At 48.2% G+C, this 18,014-nt stretch overlaps 1 protein-coding gene across 1 annotated transcript in view; it reads left to right on the top strand.

The window, feature by feature from the left end:
• The window catches only part of LOC138528195 (transient receptor potential cation channel subfamily M member 2-like), a 679,103-nt gene that overhangs the window by 581,841 nt on the left and 79,248 nt on the right, over window positions 1-18,014 (top strand). The window contains exon 28 of the mRNA XM_069639648.1: window positions 4,060-4,161. Coding sequence (XP_069495749.1) covers window positions 4,060-4,161 — 102 coding nt within the window. The remainder of the gene's footprint in view (window positions 1-4,059; window positions 4,162-18,014) is intronic.

Genomic DNA, 18,014 nt, shown 5'->3' on the forward strand with positions numbered 1-18,014 from the left:
CCCCGGCCTAGGATATACGTGGTTGACGCCTCTGCTGGTCATTCTACCAGCAGCCCCGGCCTAGGATATACGTGGTTGACGCTTCACCTGGTCATGCTGCCAGCAGCCCCGGCCTAGGGTACACGTGGTTGACTCCTCAGCTGCTCATTCTACCAGCAGCCCTGGCCTAGGGTACATGTGGTTGACGCCTCAGCTGGTCATTCTACCAGCAGCCCGGTCTAGGGTACACGTGGTTGATGCCTCAGCTGGTCATTCTACCAGCAGACCCGGCCTAGTATACACGTGGTTGACGCCTCAACTGCTCATTCTACCAGCAGACCCGGCCTAGGATACATGTGGTTGACGCTTCACCTGGTCATTCTGCCAGCAGCCCCGGCCTAGGATACACGTGGTTGACGCCTCACCTGGTCATTCTACCAGCAGCCTTTCCCTAGGATACACATGGTTGACCCCTCAGCTGCTCATTCTACCAGCAGCCCTGGGCTAGGGTACACATGGTTGATGCCTCAGCTGCTCATTCTACCAGCAGACCAGGCCTAGGATACACGTGGTTGACGCCTCAGCTGTTCATTCTACCAGCAACCACGGCCTAGGATACACGTGGTTGACGCTTCACCTGGTCATTCTGCCAGGAGCCCCGGCCTAGGGTAGATGTGGTTGACGCCTCAGCTGGTCAGTCTACCAGCCGCCCCGAGCTAGGGTACACGTGGGTGACACCTCCGCTGGTCATTCTGCCAGCAGCCCGGCCTAGGATACACGTGGTTGATGCCTCACCTGGTCATTCTGCCAGCAGCCCTAGCCTAGGGTAGATGTGGTTGACGCCTCAGCTGGTCAGTCTACCAGCAGCCCCGGCCTAGGCTACAGGTGGTTGACGCATCAGCTGCTCATTCTACCAGCAGCCCTGGCCTAGGGTACACGTGGTTGATGCCTCAGCTGGTCTTTCTACAAGCAGCCCCGGTCTAGGGTACACGTGATTGATGCCTCAGCTGGTCATTCTACCAGCAGCCCCGGCCTAGGGTACTCGTGGTTGACGCCTCAGCTGGTCATTCTACAAGCAGCCCCGGTCTAGGGTAGACGTGGTTGACGCCTCAGCTGGTCATTCTACCAGCAGCCCCAGCCGAGGGTAGATGTGGTTGACGCCTCAGCTGGTCAGTCTGCCAGCAGCCCCGGCCTAGGCTACACGTGATTGATGCCTCAGCTGGTCATTCTGCCAGCAACCCCGGCCTACGATACACGTGGTTGATGCCTCACTTGCTCATTTTGCTAGCAGCCCTAGCCTAGGGTAGACGTGGTTGACGCCTCAGCTGGTCAGTCTACCAGCAGCCCCGCCCTAGGGTACATGTGGTTGACCCCTCAGCTGCTCATTCTACCAGCAGCCCCGGCCTAAGGTACACGTGGTTGACGCCTCAGCTGGTCATTCTATCAGCTGCCCCGGTCTAGGGTACACGTGTTTGACTCCTCAGCTGGTCATTCTACCTGCAGCCCCGGCCTAGGGTACACGTGGTTGATGCCTCAGCTGCTCATTCTAACAGCATCCCCGGCCTAGGATACACGTGGTTGACGCCTCAGCTGCTCATTCTAACAGCATCCCCAACCTAGGATACACGTGGTTGACGCCTCAGCTGGTCATTCTACCAGCAGCCCCGGCCTAGGGTACACATGGTTGACGTCGCAGCTGCTCATTCTACCATAAGCCCCACCCTAGAATACACGTGGTTGACGCCTCAGCTGCTCATTCTACAAGCAGCCCCGGCCTAGGGTACATGTGGTTGACCCCTCAGCTGGTCATTCTAACAGCATGCTCGGCCTAGGATACACGTGGTTGATGCCTCAGCTGCTCATTCTAACAGCATCCCCAACCTAGGATACACGTGGTTGACGCCTCAGCTGGTCATTCTACCAGCAGCGCTGGCCTCGGATGCACATGGTTGACGCCTCCGCTGGTCATTCTACCAGCAGCCCCGGCCAGGGAACACATGGTTGATGCCTCAGCTGGTCATTCTGCCAGCAGCCCTGGCCTAGGGTACACGTGGTTGACCCCTCCGCTTCTCATTCTACCATAAGCCCCGCCCTAGAATACACATGGTTGACGCCTCAACTGCTCATTCTACAAGCAGTCCCGGCCTAGGGTACATGTGGTTGACCCCTCAGCTGCTCATTCTACCAGCAGCCCTGGCCTAGGGTACACGTGGTTGACGCCTCAGCTGCTCATTCTACCAGCAGCCCTGGCCTAGGGTACATGTGGTTGACGCCTCAGCTGCTCATTCTACCAGCAGCCCTGGCCTATGGTGCACATGGTTGACGCCTCAGCTGCTCATTCTACCAGCAGCCCCGGCCTAGGATACACGTGGTTGATGCCTCAGCTGCTCATTCTACCAGCAGCCCTGGCCTATGGTACACATGGTTGACGCCTCACCTGCTCATTCTACCACCAGCCCTGGCCTAGGATACACGTGGTTGACGCCTCAGCTGGTCATTCTACCAGCAGCCCCGGCCTAGGGTATACATGGTTGACGCCTCAGCTGCTCATTCTACCAGAAGCCCCGGCCTAGAGTACACGTGGTTGACGCCTCAGCTGCTCATTCTACAAGCAGCCCCGGCCTAGGGTACATGTGGTTGACCCCTCAGCTGATCATTCTACCAGCAGCCCTGGCCTAGGATACGTGTGGTTGACCCCTCAGCTGCTCATTCTACCAGCAGCCCTGGCCTAGGATAGCTGCTCATTCTACCAGCAGACCCGGCCTAGGATACACGTGGTTGACGCCTCAGCTGGTCATTCTACCAGCAGCTCCTGCCTAGGATACACATGGTTGACGCCTCAGCTGCTCCTTCTACCAGCAGACCCGGCCTAGGGTACACGTGGTTGACGCCTCAGCTGCTCATTCTACCAGCAGCCCCGGCCTAGGGTACATGTTGTTGACGCCTCAGGTGCTCATTCTACCAGCAGCCCCGGCCTAGGGTACACGTGGTTGACGCCTCAGCTGCTCATTCTACCAGCAGCCCTGGCCTAGGATCCACGTGGTTGACGCCTCAGCTGCTCATTCTACCACCAGCCCTGGCCTAGGGTACACACTATACACTGGTCCAGCGGGACATCAGGCTCCATCGCAAGTGGGTGGGGGGATCTGCAGGAAGGAACAATATGAGCACGGGCGGGTTAAAGGGAGGACTGGTGTGCGGACTACCAGGAAAAGAGGAGGCTGAAGCAACACACATCATGTAGAACCAGACACACAGTGGCACAGGTGGGATCTCAACACTTGGTTGCCTAGCAATGGCAACACGCTGGCTGCAGCAAGTTCACACATGTAGTATAGCTTAGTGGCAACGTGCTCGTCTTGGAAGTAAGACGGGGCAGAGCAACACAGGTTTGAATTCCGGGTCCGCACTTAGACACCTCTGGGTATTAAGCCTGTAAACAATTATTATTATTATTGTAATAAGCAGTGCCGGGTATGTTGCAGCGCTGCTCAACAGCTCTTTCTACATGGATTGTTTTATGTGGCTAATAAAAGCCATCTCAACAGAGGGCACTAAAGAGTGCAAGCAGGGGGGCACTTTTCTTTAGGTAGTGCTATGGTTTGATTCACAGGAACATTCATCCAATCAGGTTGTTCCAGGAATTGTCATGTAATTGTCAGGCACAAACCTGATTGGATGAATGCTCAACAGGAGGGAAATTGCAAGAATAATTCCTTAGTATCCTTAAACAGATAACACTCAATAAATAAATGTAGACATGGTGTTTGCTTGTGTAGTCAATGTCTACAAGAGCCACAGTGGATGGAAGGGCGAGCAAGGAGGCTGAAAGAAGAGCCCCTTGCCTATGAATAATAAGTTAACTCACTGTAGAAAACCTATTGAAAATATAAAAATCAAAAGTTATTACAGAAAATCGAAAAAAATAATTTGCCCTCATCCACCTTTTCTTTCAGTATATTGTGTTTTCATGCTTGCCTCTTTATTCACTCTTTCAGCCACTTCCAGATTAGTTTTGATGTTTTGTCCTGTCTGACTGCTTTCTTAAGTGTTTGTACTGTATGTCTTCCTATTTTTCAGGTCACCTGAACATCTGCTGACGCGCCAGTATAATGCCCTGGACGGCCTCATCGACCTGCGCAGCTGTTGTGGGACCTACATGGTGAAGGATGGGCTGCCACTGTGAGTGACTGACCACATGACTATTGCAAGGGGTTGGGCGTGGCATAGTGAGGGGCCAGGCCCCACTACATGCCGGGACATTGCATAGAATAAGCAGGCTTTGCATCTGGGGAAGGCTGAGGGGTTCACCATTGCTTGAAATTGCGTCATCGCCGCCACTGTCACAGCGCATAGAAGCTTGGAAACACATGTTTATGTTACACAAAGTCTTCAGATGGACAGAAATGCCCGCCTTATTGCAGAACAGCCTCCAGTCACCTTGCTAACCTTCCATCCCAAACCCAACTACAATTCCATCCACAGCCCTCGAACATACCACCACTAGGCGGACACACACAAAATGTGCACAATACCTACACCCAACACACTCTACTCATAGTTGTCCAACTCAAGTCCTTGAAGGCTGGAATCCTGACGGGTTTTGAGGATATCTCTCATTAATATTCATGAGAATGTTCATATTTAGAATCAATGTATGCAAATGTATCTCATGAATATTAATGAGGCATATTCTGAAAATCCCGACATATTTCCAGCCCACAAAGCCTGGAGTTGGATAACCCTACCTACATGCTTACAAACAATCCCCAGTTGCAATAGGCTTTGCCAGTGAGTAATGCCCTTTAGAAGTTAATGTTAATCTTAAAGGACATTTGTACCGCGTACTATCACCACCGGAGTGGTCCCTTGGCCCTCTGGCGGCTCTGAAAGAGGAAGGGGGGGTGAGTTAGTGGGAGGAAGCTGGAAAAGTGCAAGAGGGCAGTGATGTGCTGTTGGTAGCCTCAGCCCGGTGGGTCCGTTGGCTGGGCCTGGAGGGTTTGCGGCCGGTAGTCGTCATGTGCTGTTGTACGAGTCTGTGTGTTTTTTGTTTTGTTCTTGCAATGCAGTGAAGTTTGTGCGATTTGTTGTGCTGTTGGTCTGTGGTTGTGTTTGGTTTGGAGTTTGAGGGGTGTATGCAGAAGGGGGAAATTTTTAGTGGAATTGGTTAGTTGGCCTCTCTAGCCTCAATTGAGGCGCTGGGCTTGTGTAGTCTCCCCCAGGTGATGTGTGGGGGCAACCATGCACCTCTGTCCTGATTTGGGCCAATTCAGTATTCAAGGTCCCTTTCACATCTGGCCCCAACCTCTACCAGCCTCCCTCACAACCCCATCTGTCCTCCCTTCCCACTCATAAGGCCAGTGGACCTGCCCATGTCCACAGCTCAGCTAGTGTGGTGAATGCCGATATCCCGACAATTCCACAACACTGTGGTACCTAGTAGCACCTAAGGGGTGAGTGAGGATGTTAGGTAGGATTGGCAGAGGTTGTTGACTCAGTTTCTATGGGTGCTGCCTGTGTTCCACTCTACCTGGCGTTACCTGTCCAGGTGCCGTGGGGGCTTTCCCGTCGGAACTGGGGCTGTCAGTGTCCTCTCCAGTTTAGTAATTTTTGTTTCAGTTTTCAGTTTGAGTCTGTGGTGTTGAAGAGCCAGGTTTTTAGTAATTTCCTGAATTTTAGGTGATCTATGGTGTTTCCTATTTCTTTTGGGATGTTGGTCCAGAAGTGTGGAGTGCAACACTGAGAGCTGTTGGGAGTGGTTTGAGCGTTGAGTGGGTAGACGTTGCACGGCTACTCTACTGTGTATGTCTTCTCAGGGCATGAGCATTTCACAGCAGAAAGGTTGTCCTGATAGTAGTGTCAATCACGTGTTACTGCTTAGACATTGCAGTGTTCATTGGTAGTGTCTCTGAGTAGTGAGTGTAAGGTAAGGGTGACTCTTCCGCAAGTAAAGGTAGTACATGAAGCAAACAGGCTGCCATTATGGGCCTGCCTGCTCTGAGTGCTTACACATAACCCTTGTATATGATTTGAGTGACTACCCATGTGCTATTGGTACTAGTTCTACTAGTTCTAGAAACATGCATAAAAATATACAATGGGTTCATTTTCCTGTGTGGTGTATTGTGTTTCCGCTCCGGCTCAGTTGTGTGCCTTAGCTGCGTGTAGGAGAACAGCAAAGCAGAGTTGGCATCGCTGCTTTGCTTTCCTGCTCTTCTTTGGAAGAGCACATGGTTTTATGCCTCCATTAGATTTTCATGCTTGTGTAAAACCAAACCAAAGGATTCCTTTGGAATACGCATCGGTTTAGCACCTGCTTATACCAGCCGGATTCCACAGGACTTCATTATAAAACACGTTTCATCTCTCACGGAGCAGGGAGTGAAAGTGAAGAGTAGAGGTGACTCCCTCTTCGTGAACACACTGCGCTCTGTGCCAGTGCACCAGCAACACGCAAGTACAAGTGCTGGTGGAGCCCGGCAGGCAATTAACACATACTTTCAATCAATGCAAGCTCTATTTCGGCATGAACACCATAACAGCAATAAAAAGATCAAAATAAAAATAAAGCATGGTCGAACATCATAAAAGCAAAAGCTAGATTCACGTGGCACGTGTCCTTAAATGACCAAATAAGATTTGTGTCACTAAAAGCAGCCATGTTTAAATAAATAAATTAACCAACGCATACTCAATTGATGCCTTGATCGGTCATCAATCCATTCATTTTCGATCTCATCAATGGTTCAATGTATTAGTGTGGGCTAGATTGTGTTAAGCCTTATGCAGCAATCAACAGTTTATGGACGAATGGCAAGATCTAACTAATGAAAAGAAAATGAGAAGCCACCTTTAGATCCCCTCTAAAGTGAGCTCCCCGTTAACTATCCCGGTATCATTGTAAGCATGACCATTGCGCAAGTTCCCTTATGTTCTAACCAGAAGTTTTTAAAAACTTAATTCTGCTTACCAGGGGTGGTGCTAGGTCTGGAAAAGATCCAGGACTATGCTAATATCGGGACTGCTGGGAACCGGGACTATAGCCCCCCCAGCTGCCCATAGCGACCCCTCTGCTGCTTATGCAATGGACAACAGGGAAAGTTACACCTATTGATTCCAATTTTAGCAGAACAATCCTGTTGAACGCATATCACTGATTCAGTGATTTCTTTTAATCAGGGTTTTAAATTGGTCTGTCTGAATTTAGCAAATTCTGGCAGATGAACAGGAAATGGGATACTGTTTTCCTGCATTGCGGACAGAGATGACATATTTGTGAACCACCATCCTTCCAAGTACAGTAAATGTACTTAAGGCTAATATGCCAGCTCTTAGTTTTGAAGAGTAAGGTACTTCTAAAGGGGGTTTGGTGAGGTCTAAATATTTTGCTATGCCTGTTCCATCTTTAATGCATAAATAATGTATTCAACAACAAAGAAAGATTGCATTCAATTAACTTGGTTTTCAAGAAGGCCTAGGAGATTGCCTCCATCATGCTAGGTATGGTCTAGCAAGCTTCTCACACAGTGTCTTTACATGATGGAGCCAGGTGTTAGGGAGAATTCTCATTCTATGGCTAATTTCCCTTACCTATAGAGTCCCCCAGCAGCTTTGCTGGATTTTAAGGGTTTGTTTCTTTTTTCCTGCTAAGAGTGAGACTCTTTTTCCCACTCTTAGGCATTTTTTGCTATGTGTGTTCTAGGCTATTTTGTGTTTAATGTCTATGGGATTTTCTCAACCCCATAGGAACCATCTTTATTGACATGTGTTACACAGCACCCTCAGTGCAGTGACACAGGGGTGTCGTAGCGACCCCCAAACATGGACTCCATACCCTGGGACTGACTACTGTCTCCCAGGGCATGTAAAGTCCCAATTGACTTTACTAGTCAATTGTTATGAACTAAACCAGTACGAACCATCTTACTATGGAGGTACTGAAAAGGGTTAATAGTTTTTCCCTTATGTTCATTTTCGAGAGGGTACCGTACAGTCCGTCTCTCAAAAGTTTCTGGCTGGTGGCAGTGGTTACTACCATAAATATGCAACCGCAAATATTTTCCTATGGGATTTTCCCATTGTTCGAAGCTACCACTTTTTCTGACAGCCTCTCACATACCGCGGGTGCATTTTAATATTAACTTGACTCCGGTAGGTTTTATTTGCCAGAACTTGTCTCTTTCTCTAAACTCCTAACCCAGGTCAGGGATCCTTTGTTCGTCCTTTTGGCGGGCATCTGCCGAGAAGCCCTCCTTTCGGCGCCACTGAGTCTGGGGTTGATCCATTGTGTGGGAGGGGGAGTAGGACCCCTGGACAGGGTTGCCTCAGCAACCCATGTCGAACTCTATCCTGATAGGCTGGAAGGTCTCCCGCCAAGTTGACCACTCCACTGTGTGAGTGACAGCTAGGCTGTATGAATGGGGATCTTTTTGCATAAAAGCAGGGTCCTGAGGACTGGAATAGCAAGACGTCGCCACCGGAACTAAGAAGCCGAAGAGGAGAGGAGCCAAAGACATCTGCAACGACTGAACCATTGGTGAAGCCCTTCTGCATCATCTCACCACTTTTCTCACACACGACAAGAGAAGATCTTCATCTGCAAGAGCCTTCTTCCCTTAAGCTGGTGGGGCCAACCAGTTGGCCAATCGCCTTCCCGGACCTGGCTTGGTCGAATCTCCCGTACCCTGTACTCGGAGGCCGGATAGCCAGGCACCAGTCCACCCAGACTGCGATTTAATGGAGCGTACCTTTTATTCGTCGGGCAGCACCGCAGCTGGTTTCATCCCTGGGTAGTGCAGTAACTCGAACCTTCCTCCACAACGAGAGCCTCTCTTCCACTGCTGGATCACCCAAACTGCAGGAACTACCAGGAACAACCGCCACTGCAGGAGCTGCTTCTTCATTTTAAAGGTACATTGTTCCGCCAGACCGCCCTTTCTTCGCGGTAGCACTAGAGGTGTTTTAAATCCTTTACCTACCTGTTGGGTTGGCCGCCCCTCTCCCTTAACATTGTCTTTCAACTTCTGCATGCACCTTTTCAAAATCGTTAACCAAAGACTTGACTGCAGCTACAAGAACATTTTGCTCCTGGGCCCTTGCCCTGTACCACTGACTCTGGAACAGGCCTACTGACTCTGGCTACATTAGTTAGAACTGCCTTCTTTAGATTGATTCTCAACTAGAACTGTGTTGGTGCACCTACTTCTTATAACTACCCTTTTCTTACCCCTTTCTAAACCGTGTGAAATGCCATTTTGCCCCGTTTTCATCTAAGTATTGCCTATACTGATGCACTGTCTTGCCTAATCTGGTTCACAAACTTATGGGAAGTGTTTCTAGGGTGCATAAGAAGCTATTTCTCGATAACTTGTGCTGTCCCTCCCTTGTGAGAAATTGATAGAGTATCCCTTGTGTGTGGTTTTCACTGTGCCGTTTTGCTCAGTTTTCACTCTGGTTCACTTGGTCTACAATTTAACTAGGGAGTGTGTATATTATTCATCTGACTTATTTAACTTGCTTGATGACTGTGATACATGTGTTGTATTAGAAGTGTATAAAATAAATATATATCTACTTTTTAATACAAAGCTTTGGTCAGTGTTTCCTTGTGCCATAGTACTGTAGGCCTATTGTGTAAACCCTGAATACTGCTTATCTCCCTCTTGAGTGTTAGGCAGAATCCTGTGCAGTTCCCGTGGGGAACACTGCAAAAAGATTAAGACTAAAGGGAGAGAAAAAGGCAGAGCATAGAAATAAAACGAGTCCCAACACTTTTAGGAGTTCTCAGCAAGGGAATAAAGGCAGTATACACTGTAGAGCCAAAGTTCATAGGCCAGGCCCACTTTAAATGGAGCAGAGCGAAATGTGCCCAGGATCACACGGTTTAAAATGCACTAAAATCTTTGCAGAATGTTCAAAAGAGGTTGGGGTGATTCAAGAATGTAAAGTTAGGAGGTCTGGGGCCAACCCAGTTGGAAAGCCAAGGATTTAAGGGTCACCTTGGGCAAACCAAAGAAAGGGAGGCCAGGCAGGACACAGTACCTTTAAAGAGAGAGGAAGCTCCAGCGGTGGCAGTTGTTCCTGGCAGTGGTTGCATTTCGTTGTTTCGACCAGGGGAAGAGAGTATCTCGTCGAGGAGGAAACGTGGAGTCGTTGCACTGCACAGGGATGAAACCAGCCGCGTAGTTCGTCAGTAAAAGGTGCGTTCCTTTTATTTGCGGTCAAAGTGGTGAAGCTTGGCTATCCGGCCGCTGGGGTGCTTGGCACAGGGCGATTCGACCAAGAGACGTCTTTGGAAGGCGAAAGGGGTGAACTGGTTGCTCCCACCAGCTCAGAGGAAGAAGACTCGTCCAGCAGAAGATCTTCTCTTGTCGTTGGGAAAGTGGTGAGTTTGTTGCAGCAGGGCTTCACCGGTGGTGTCGTCGTTGCAGATGGCTCAGCTTCTTCCCTCTTCGGATTCTTAGGTCCTGTGGCGACCTCTGAAGTTCCAGTCCCAAAGGCCCTGCTTTTATGCAGAAAAACCCCCATTCAACAGCCTAGCTGTCACTCACACATGCTAAGTGGTGAGCCGGGCGGCTCACCACTGGGCCAATCAGAATAGAGTGCGACTTGAGTTGCTAAGGCAACGCAGTCCAGGGTGCCAATTCTCCTCCCCAAACATCCTGTGGAACCCAGACAGAGTGGCACCGTTTGGAGGGCTTCTATGGAGAAGCCCGCCAAAAAGTGGAACAAAGAACTCGACCTTGGAAAAGAGTTCTGGCAAAAAGACCCAACCGTTGATTTAATATTAAATAAATAAACCGGTGGTATCTTTAACATTGCACCAAAAAGTGGTGCGTTTAAAATCAATGGAAAAATCCCATAGAGAATATTCCGGTGGAATATTTCGCGTGGTAACCACTGCCACCAGCCAGAAACTCGACAAGGGGGGACTGGACAGTGCCCCCTTGAAAACAGACCCAGGGACAATCGAATTAACCCCTTCCAGTACTTCCACAATATGATGGTTTGTACTGGTTCTGTTCACAATTTTGGACTAGTAAAGTCAATGGTGACTTTACATGCCCTGGGAGACAGTAGCCAGTCCCAGGGTATGGAGTCTATGTTTGGGGGTCACTATGACACCCCTGTGTTACTGCACTGAGGGTGCTGTGTAACACACACATAACAAATAGGTGATACCCTATGGAATAAAAGACCCCATAACCCATAAGCACACAAAGAGTCAAAGACATACCTCAAGTTATGCCTAAGAGTGGGAGGAAAAGAGTCTCACTCTTAGCAGGAGAAAAGAACAAACCCCAGAAATCCAGCAAAGCTTCTGGGGGACTCACTAGGTTTGGGAAATTAGCCTTATAAGAGAATTCTCCCTAACACTTGCCCCCCCCCCCACCAGACTAAGGGACCAGGAGGATTGAATCCACTCCTGGATGAATCTCATACATCTAGTCTGTTATAAACATCCTAGAGAGACCATCCACATTTTGGTGGTGACACCCTGACCTGTGCTCAATGGTGAAATCAAACCCCTGGAAGCAGATTGACCATCTCAATAGTTTTGGGTTTTCCCCTTTCATTTGCATTAACCATCTCAAGGGTTGGTGGTCAGTCTGAATAACAAAAGTAGAACCATACAAGTATGGCCTAAACTTCTTCAAAGCCCACACAATGTCAAAACACTCTCTTTCAATAGTTGCCCACCTAGTCTCAGGATCCTTCAGTTTTCTACTGATGAAGCAAATGGGGTGTTCCCTACCTTTCCCATCCAGTTGACTAAGGACTGCACCTATACCTGCATTAGAATCATCTGTCTGTACAATGAAAGTTTGGTGGTAGTCAGGAGCTCTTAGCACTGGAGCTTGACAAAGGGCTTTCTTCAGGTTTTCAAAAGCCTGATTGCACTCCTCATTCCATCTGACCTTTTTAGGGAACCTAGCAGAGGAGATCACATTCAGTGGAGAAGCTATGGTCCCATAGTTCTATATGAAATTCCTGTAGTACCCAGTGAGGCCTAGGAAGGCTCTCACCTGGGTCTGAGTAGTAGGTATTGTCCAATTTTGCACAGCCTCAATCTTGCTGGGCAAAGCCCTTATTTCTCCACCTCCTACCTCATGTCCAAGTTAGACCACTTTACTCTGTCCAATCTGGCATTTACTTGCCTTTATGGTCAGATTGGCCTGCTTTAGAGCCTGGAAAACATGTCCTAGGTGGTCAACATGCTCTTCCCAGGATTGGCTGAACACTGCAATGTCATCCAAGAATGCCATGCATAAGTCCTCCATCCCAGCCAGAACCTGATTTACCATCCTTTGGAATGTAGCAGGTGCATTTTTCAGTCCAAAAGGCATAACCTTAACTTGGTATAAGCCAACTGGGGTAGAAAATGCAGTTTTCTCCTTGGCATGGTCTGTCAGGGCTATTTGCCAATAGCCTGACGTCAGATGAAATGTGCTGAGGTACTTGGCTGAACCAAGTCTATCCACCAACTCATCTGTCCTTGGCAAAGGATGGGCATCAGTCTTGGTGACTGCATTAAGAGCTCTATAGTCCACACAGAATCTCAATTCTTTGGATCCTGCCTTTGGTACTAACTCAACTGGGCTAGACCATGGACTAGTAGAGGGCTCTATTACCCCGAGGTCAAGCATCTTGCTGACCTCTCCTTTGATGTGGATTCTTACATTCTCTGACATTCTGTATCCTCTGCTTTTTACTGGCAGACAGTCACCAGTGAGTATATCATGCTGGCCCCAAGGGGTCAAGCCTGGTGAAAGTGAGAACAGGGAGGCAAACTGATTTAACATAGATTTGCACTCCTCTTGTTGCTCAGGTGTCAGATTTGAAGAAAGATTAACTCCTTCAATCTTTTCATCCAAAGGTAAGCCTCTGAGGAGATCAGGGAGAGGTTCACTCTCTTCTTCCTCTTCTGCTGAAGCTAGAAGCAAGGCTCCTACTTCAGGTCTAGAGACATACGCTTTTAGTCTGTTGGTGTGGAAGACTCTGGGAGCCTCCTTGGGATTGCCCAAGTCCACCAGATAGTTCACCTCTCCAAGTTTTCCCACAACCTTGAAGGGTCCCATCCATGTCTTGCAAGGCCCTCTGCCTTGTTGGAATCATAACAAGAACTAGCTGGTCTTGAGTTAACTCAACCATGTTAGCCTTTTGATCATGCCAATGCTTGACCAAAGCTTGACCAGCCTTCAAATTATCACTAGCTTGGGCCATCATCTGTGACATTCTCCTCCGGAGTCCAATCACGTAGTCAGTCACTCTGACTGGCTTGGGGGTAGGAGCACTCTCCAACCCCTCCTTAATCAGGGCCAATGGACCTCTGACTGGATGATCATAAAGAGGTTCAAAGGGACTATAACCTACTCCCTTCTGAGGGACTTCTCTATAAGCAAATAGAAGGCATGGCAGTAGAAGATCACACTTTCTTTTAAGGGGTTCCTCTAAAGCACCTATCATGCTCTTTATTGTTCTATTAAACCTTTCAACCAACCCATTTGTCTGTGGGTGGTAGGCGGTAGAGAACTTGTAGGTAACTCCACAGTTTTTCCACATGGCTTTCATGTAGTGGGACATAAAATTCGACCCCCTGTCAGAGATTACCTCCTTAGGAAACCCAACCCTGGCAAAAATACCAAGGAGGGCCTTAGCCACAGCCTGAGCTGTAACAGTCCTCATAGGAATTGCCTCAGGGTACCTAGTAGAATGGTCTACTACAACAAGGATAAACCTGTTGCCTGAGGAGGTTGGGGGATCAAGGGGACCAACAATGTCAATCCCTACCCTCTCAAATGGGGCTCCCACTACTGGGAGGGGCACTAAAGGTGCCACATTCTTGGAACCACTTTTACCAGAAGTTTGGCAAGTGTGACAGTTCTTGCAGAACTTATCTACCTCAGCCCCCATCTTTGGCCAATAAAAATAGAGTGAGAGCCTTTCCTTGGTCTTCCTGAAATTCAAGTGACCAGCCAAAGGAATTCCTTGGGCTAGCTGCAAGAACTGGAGTCTGTTTTCTTGAGGGACTACAAGTTGTTTGTAGTCTCCAGGTGCAGACTCAGTCGGTTCACTGTAGAAGAGGCCATCTTCCCAGTGTAACCTATACTTCCCAGGCTCTTGCCCATCAGCCCGAGAATCTGCCTGGTGGCGGAGACCTTCCAGAGTTGGACATTCTCTTTGTCCCTTACGAAAACCTGACCTGCTGGGTCCACCTTCTGCCAGTAAAGGCTGCGGCTCAGGATGGTCAACAGGGTCCAGATCTCCAATAAGTTCTTGGCCTCCTACAAGCTCTTCTTCAGAGTCTAGTTCAACCACACAGGGTTGTACCTCCCTCTCAGCCTCAGCTGGAGGTGCAGTTTCAGGTGTAACTTTGGACTACCTAGGGGAAGTCCTTGTTGGAAGCACTGGAGTGCTTGCTGCTGGTTTCCTTCTAGAAGTCTTGGGTTTCCCCTTTGCTTCTGGTTGTTCAGCTATAGCGGTAAGTAGCTCCAGTGGAGTAGGAGTGATTTCTTCTTCCATCATCTCCTTAGGAGAACCTCTCAAGGTTTTCTCCCTTGTAGATCTGGTTAGTTCCTGTAACCTTTTAATAGGAGGTCTGGAGGTATGTGTCACAACTCCAAGAGTTTTCAGGTCATTTCCCAACAGAACCCTTCCTGGTACCTCACATTGTACACTGACAGGTATCTTCACATTCATATCATTGCACTGGATGAGAACTGGCAACTGGGGACACATCAGCACAGGCCCTCCAGCTAACTTGGTGAGGCATTTGGGTGCCCTAGCAACCTCCGCTGCCTTGAAAAAAGATTCATCCACCACAGTTATGCTGGCCTCAGTGTTCCTAATGGCAGGAGTCTCCTGACCATTCACCTAGACACTGTCCTTATAATACTCTTTAGTATTATCTGGGATAGAATTATATACATCTAAATTCTGTTGTTCCCACAACCCCAGGGATACTAAAGAAACACTGGTTGAGACTCCAATGGGATCTTCAGCCAGTAGTAGAAATTTTTCACTTGTCATTGGTACTTACTCCTCTGGAGCGAAGGCTAAGGAGACAGTGTGGACCCCTGAAGGTTTACCCTTACATCTGGGATCTCCTTTCACATGGTCAGTAGCCTTACAGACATAGCATGTTCCAAATGCTTTCTGGAATGGTGGCTTGTTCTGACATCCTTCTGGTCTGGGACCAGAAGGTACACTAGCCTGATTTGGTTCCCCATGTGGCTTACCCTTATGGTTCTGTTTGGGGCCATCTTTGGAATTGGAATTATTGGAATTCCCTTTGGAGTCATTTTTAGGCTGTTTCCCCTCATCCTTTTTATGAGTTGCCCCAGAATCCTTGTGAGTAGCCCTGTTGGCAACCCACAAGTCAGCAGCTTTAGCTAGCTTCTTGGAATCGATTTCCTTTGAATCAGCCAAGTGCTGTCTGAGCTCAGGAGAGCAGGCATCATAAATTGACTCTAACACAACAAGATTTTTCATTCCCTCATAAGTGTTCACTCTGTAACCCTCAATCCATCCCTCTAAGTTCTTCAAACATTCACTCACCCAGGTAGCCCAAGGGGTACCCTCATGCTTTTTGAGGGCCCTAAACCTCTTAAGGTACTGGGAAGGGGTCTTCCCAAATATAGCTATTAAAGCTAGCTTCACACATTCATAGTCCATCCTATCCACCTCCCCCAACTGTGTTACCACATCAGATGCAACAGGGGGGAGCCTAGAGAACAACCAAGGAAGCATCTGATTCCCTGTGATGTCCTGGAGCCCATGATTATACTCAAACATAGCCAACCAATCTAGCACATCCAACTTAGTTTCATACATACCCACAATCTCTTTAGGCATCCAGGGTCTTTTGGGACTGGAACTCCTAGAGGATCCGGGGAGAGAAGTATTTTCAACAGACAATTTCTTCATCTCTAGCTCATGCTTGAGCTCCATTTCTCTGAGCCTTAGTTCTTGGTGCTTTTGTTCAGATTGGGCACTAATTCTTTTGAACTCTAATTCAAGTCTCATTTTTTCCAGTTCAATGAATGTCAGACTTAGTGGGGGACCTGACAAAGGTCCAGTAGGCACAGGCTGAGGTGCTAGAGCAGGCAGAGGGCCAGTGGGGACAGTTACATTAGTTTCCTCTTCCTCTTCTAACTCTACAACAATACTATCATTACTTTGATTCATATCGTCCTCATGACTGTGGTTTCCATTTGCTGGGGAGGTAGGCTCCTCTGAACCACTACCCAGACTTTGATTCTCTAACAATCTTTCTATAAGTTCCATTTTCTTGCCTTTTACAGGAAGATCCTTATGTCTACAAAGAACTCTTAAACAATCAGCAGTTTTTGCAGAAAGAGACTCCTGGCTGTAACTTTCCATAGTTGACTTGTTAACAAAAATAGCTTTTACAGTGCTAAGCTTTGTGGTTAGTTGCACTAAAGTATCAGAAGCACTCTAAAATGTATACTCAATACAAATCCCATCGCTGTACACCAGTGTTAGGCATAATCCTGTGCAGTTCCTTTGGGGAACACTGCAAAAAGATGAAGACTACAGGAGTAAGCAGTAAACCCAATTGGTAGCAGTCTGTACCACCCAGATTTACCTGGTAGCTGTGGCTGAGCAGTCAGACTTCTCTCAGGAAGAGTAGTGCAGTATATAGAGTATACACAATAGGGCTAAAAACACAGTAGAGCAAACCACCACGGACCAGAGCTTTGTATAAAAAGTATATAATTATTTATTTAAAACACACTTTAGGCAATATACTAGCACTCTAAATCAAAAGCAAGTTAAAACACAGTCAGGTAAAGTATACACACCTCCCTTGATAACTATTAGACAAGTCAGAGTTAAAACACCACGATTTGTTAAAACAGATGTGAGCGTGTAACCTGATGGCACTCCAATAGTTCAGTTAAAGGGAGAGAAAAAGGCAGAGCATAGAAATAAAACAATCCCAACACTTTAGGAGTTCTAAGCAAGGGAATAAAGGCAGTATACACTGTAGAGCCAAAGTTCATAGGCCAGGCCCACTTTAAATGGAGCAGAGTGAAATGTGCCCAGGATCACATGGTTTAAAATGCACTATAAGTCTTTGCAGAATGTTCAAAAGAGGTTGAGGCGATTCAAGAAGGTAAAGTTAGGAGGTCTGGTGCCAACCCAGTTGGAAAGCCAAGGATTTAAGGGTCAACTTGGGCAAACCGAAGAAAGGGAGGCCAGGCAGGACACAGTACCTTAAAGAGAGAGGAAGCTCCAGCAGTGGCAATTGTTCCTGGCAGTGGTTGCAGTTCGTTGTTTCGACCAGGGGAAGAGAGGATCTCGTCGAGGAGGAAACATGGAGTCGTTGCACTGCACAGGGATGAAACCAGCCGCAGAGTTTGTTGGTAAAAGGTGCGTTCCTTTTATTCGCGGTCAAAGTGGTGAAGCTTGGTTATCCGGCCGCCGGGGTGCTTGGCACGGGCGATTCGACCAAGAGACGTCTTTGGAAGGCGAAAGGGGTGAATTGGCTGGTCCCACCAGCTCAGAGGAAGAAGACTCGTCCAGCAGATGATCTTCTCTTGTCATTGGGAAAGTGGTGAGTTCGTTGCAGCAGGGCTTCACCGGTGGTGTCGTCGTTGCAGATGGCTCAGCTTCTTCCCTCTTCGGATTCTTAGGTCCTGTGGCGACCTCTGAAGTTCCAGTCCCAAAGGCCCTGCTTTTATGCAGAAAACCCCCCATTCAACAGCCTAGCTGTCACTCACACATGCTAAGTGGTGAGCCGGGCGTCTCACCACTGGGCCAATCAGAATAGAATGCGACGTGAGTTGCTAAGGCAACGCAGTCCAGGTTGCCAATTCCCCTCCCCACACATCCTGTGGGTGGAACCCAGACAGAGTGGCACCATTTGGAGGGCTTCTGTGGAGAAGCCCGCCAAAAAGTGGAACAAAGGACTCGACCTTGGTTAGAGTTACAGAGACGGACACGAACGCCATTTTAGAAAAGAGTTCTGGCAAAAAGACCCAACCGTTGATTTAATATTAAATAAATAA

The sequence above is a fragment of the Ambystoma mexicanum genome, chromosome 7q (genome assembly GCF_040938575.1).
Source record: "Ambystoma mexicanum isolate Mex_15411 chromosome 7q, UKY_AmexF1_1, whole genome shotgun sequence".
In the NCBI taxonomy this organism is placed as follows: domain Eukaryota; kingdom Metazoa; phylum Chordata; class Amphibia; order Caudata; family Ambystomatidae; genus Ambystoma; species Ambystoma mexicanum.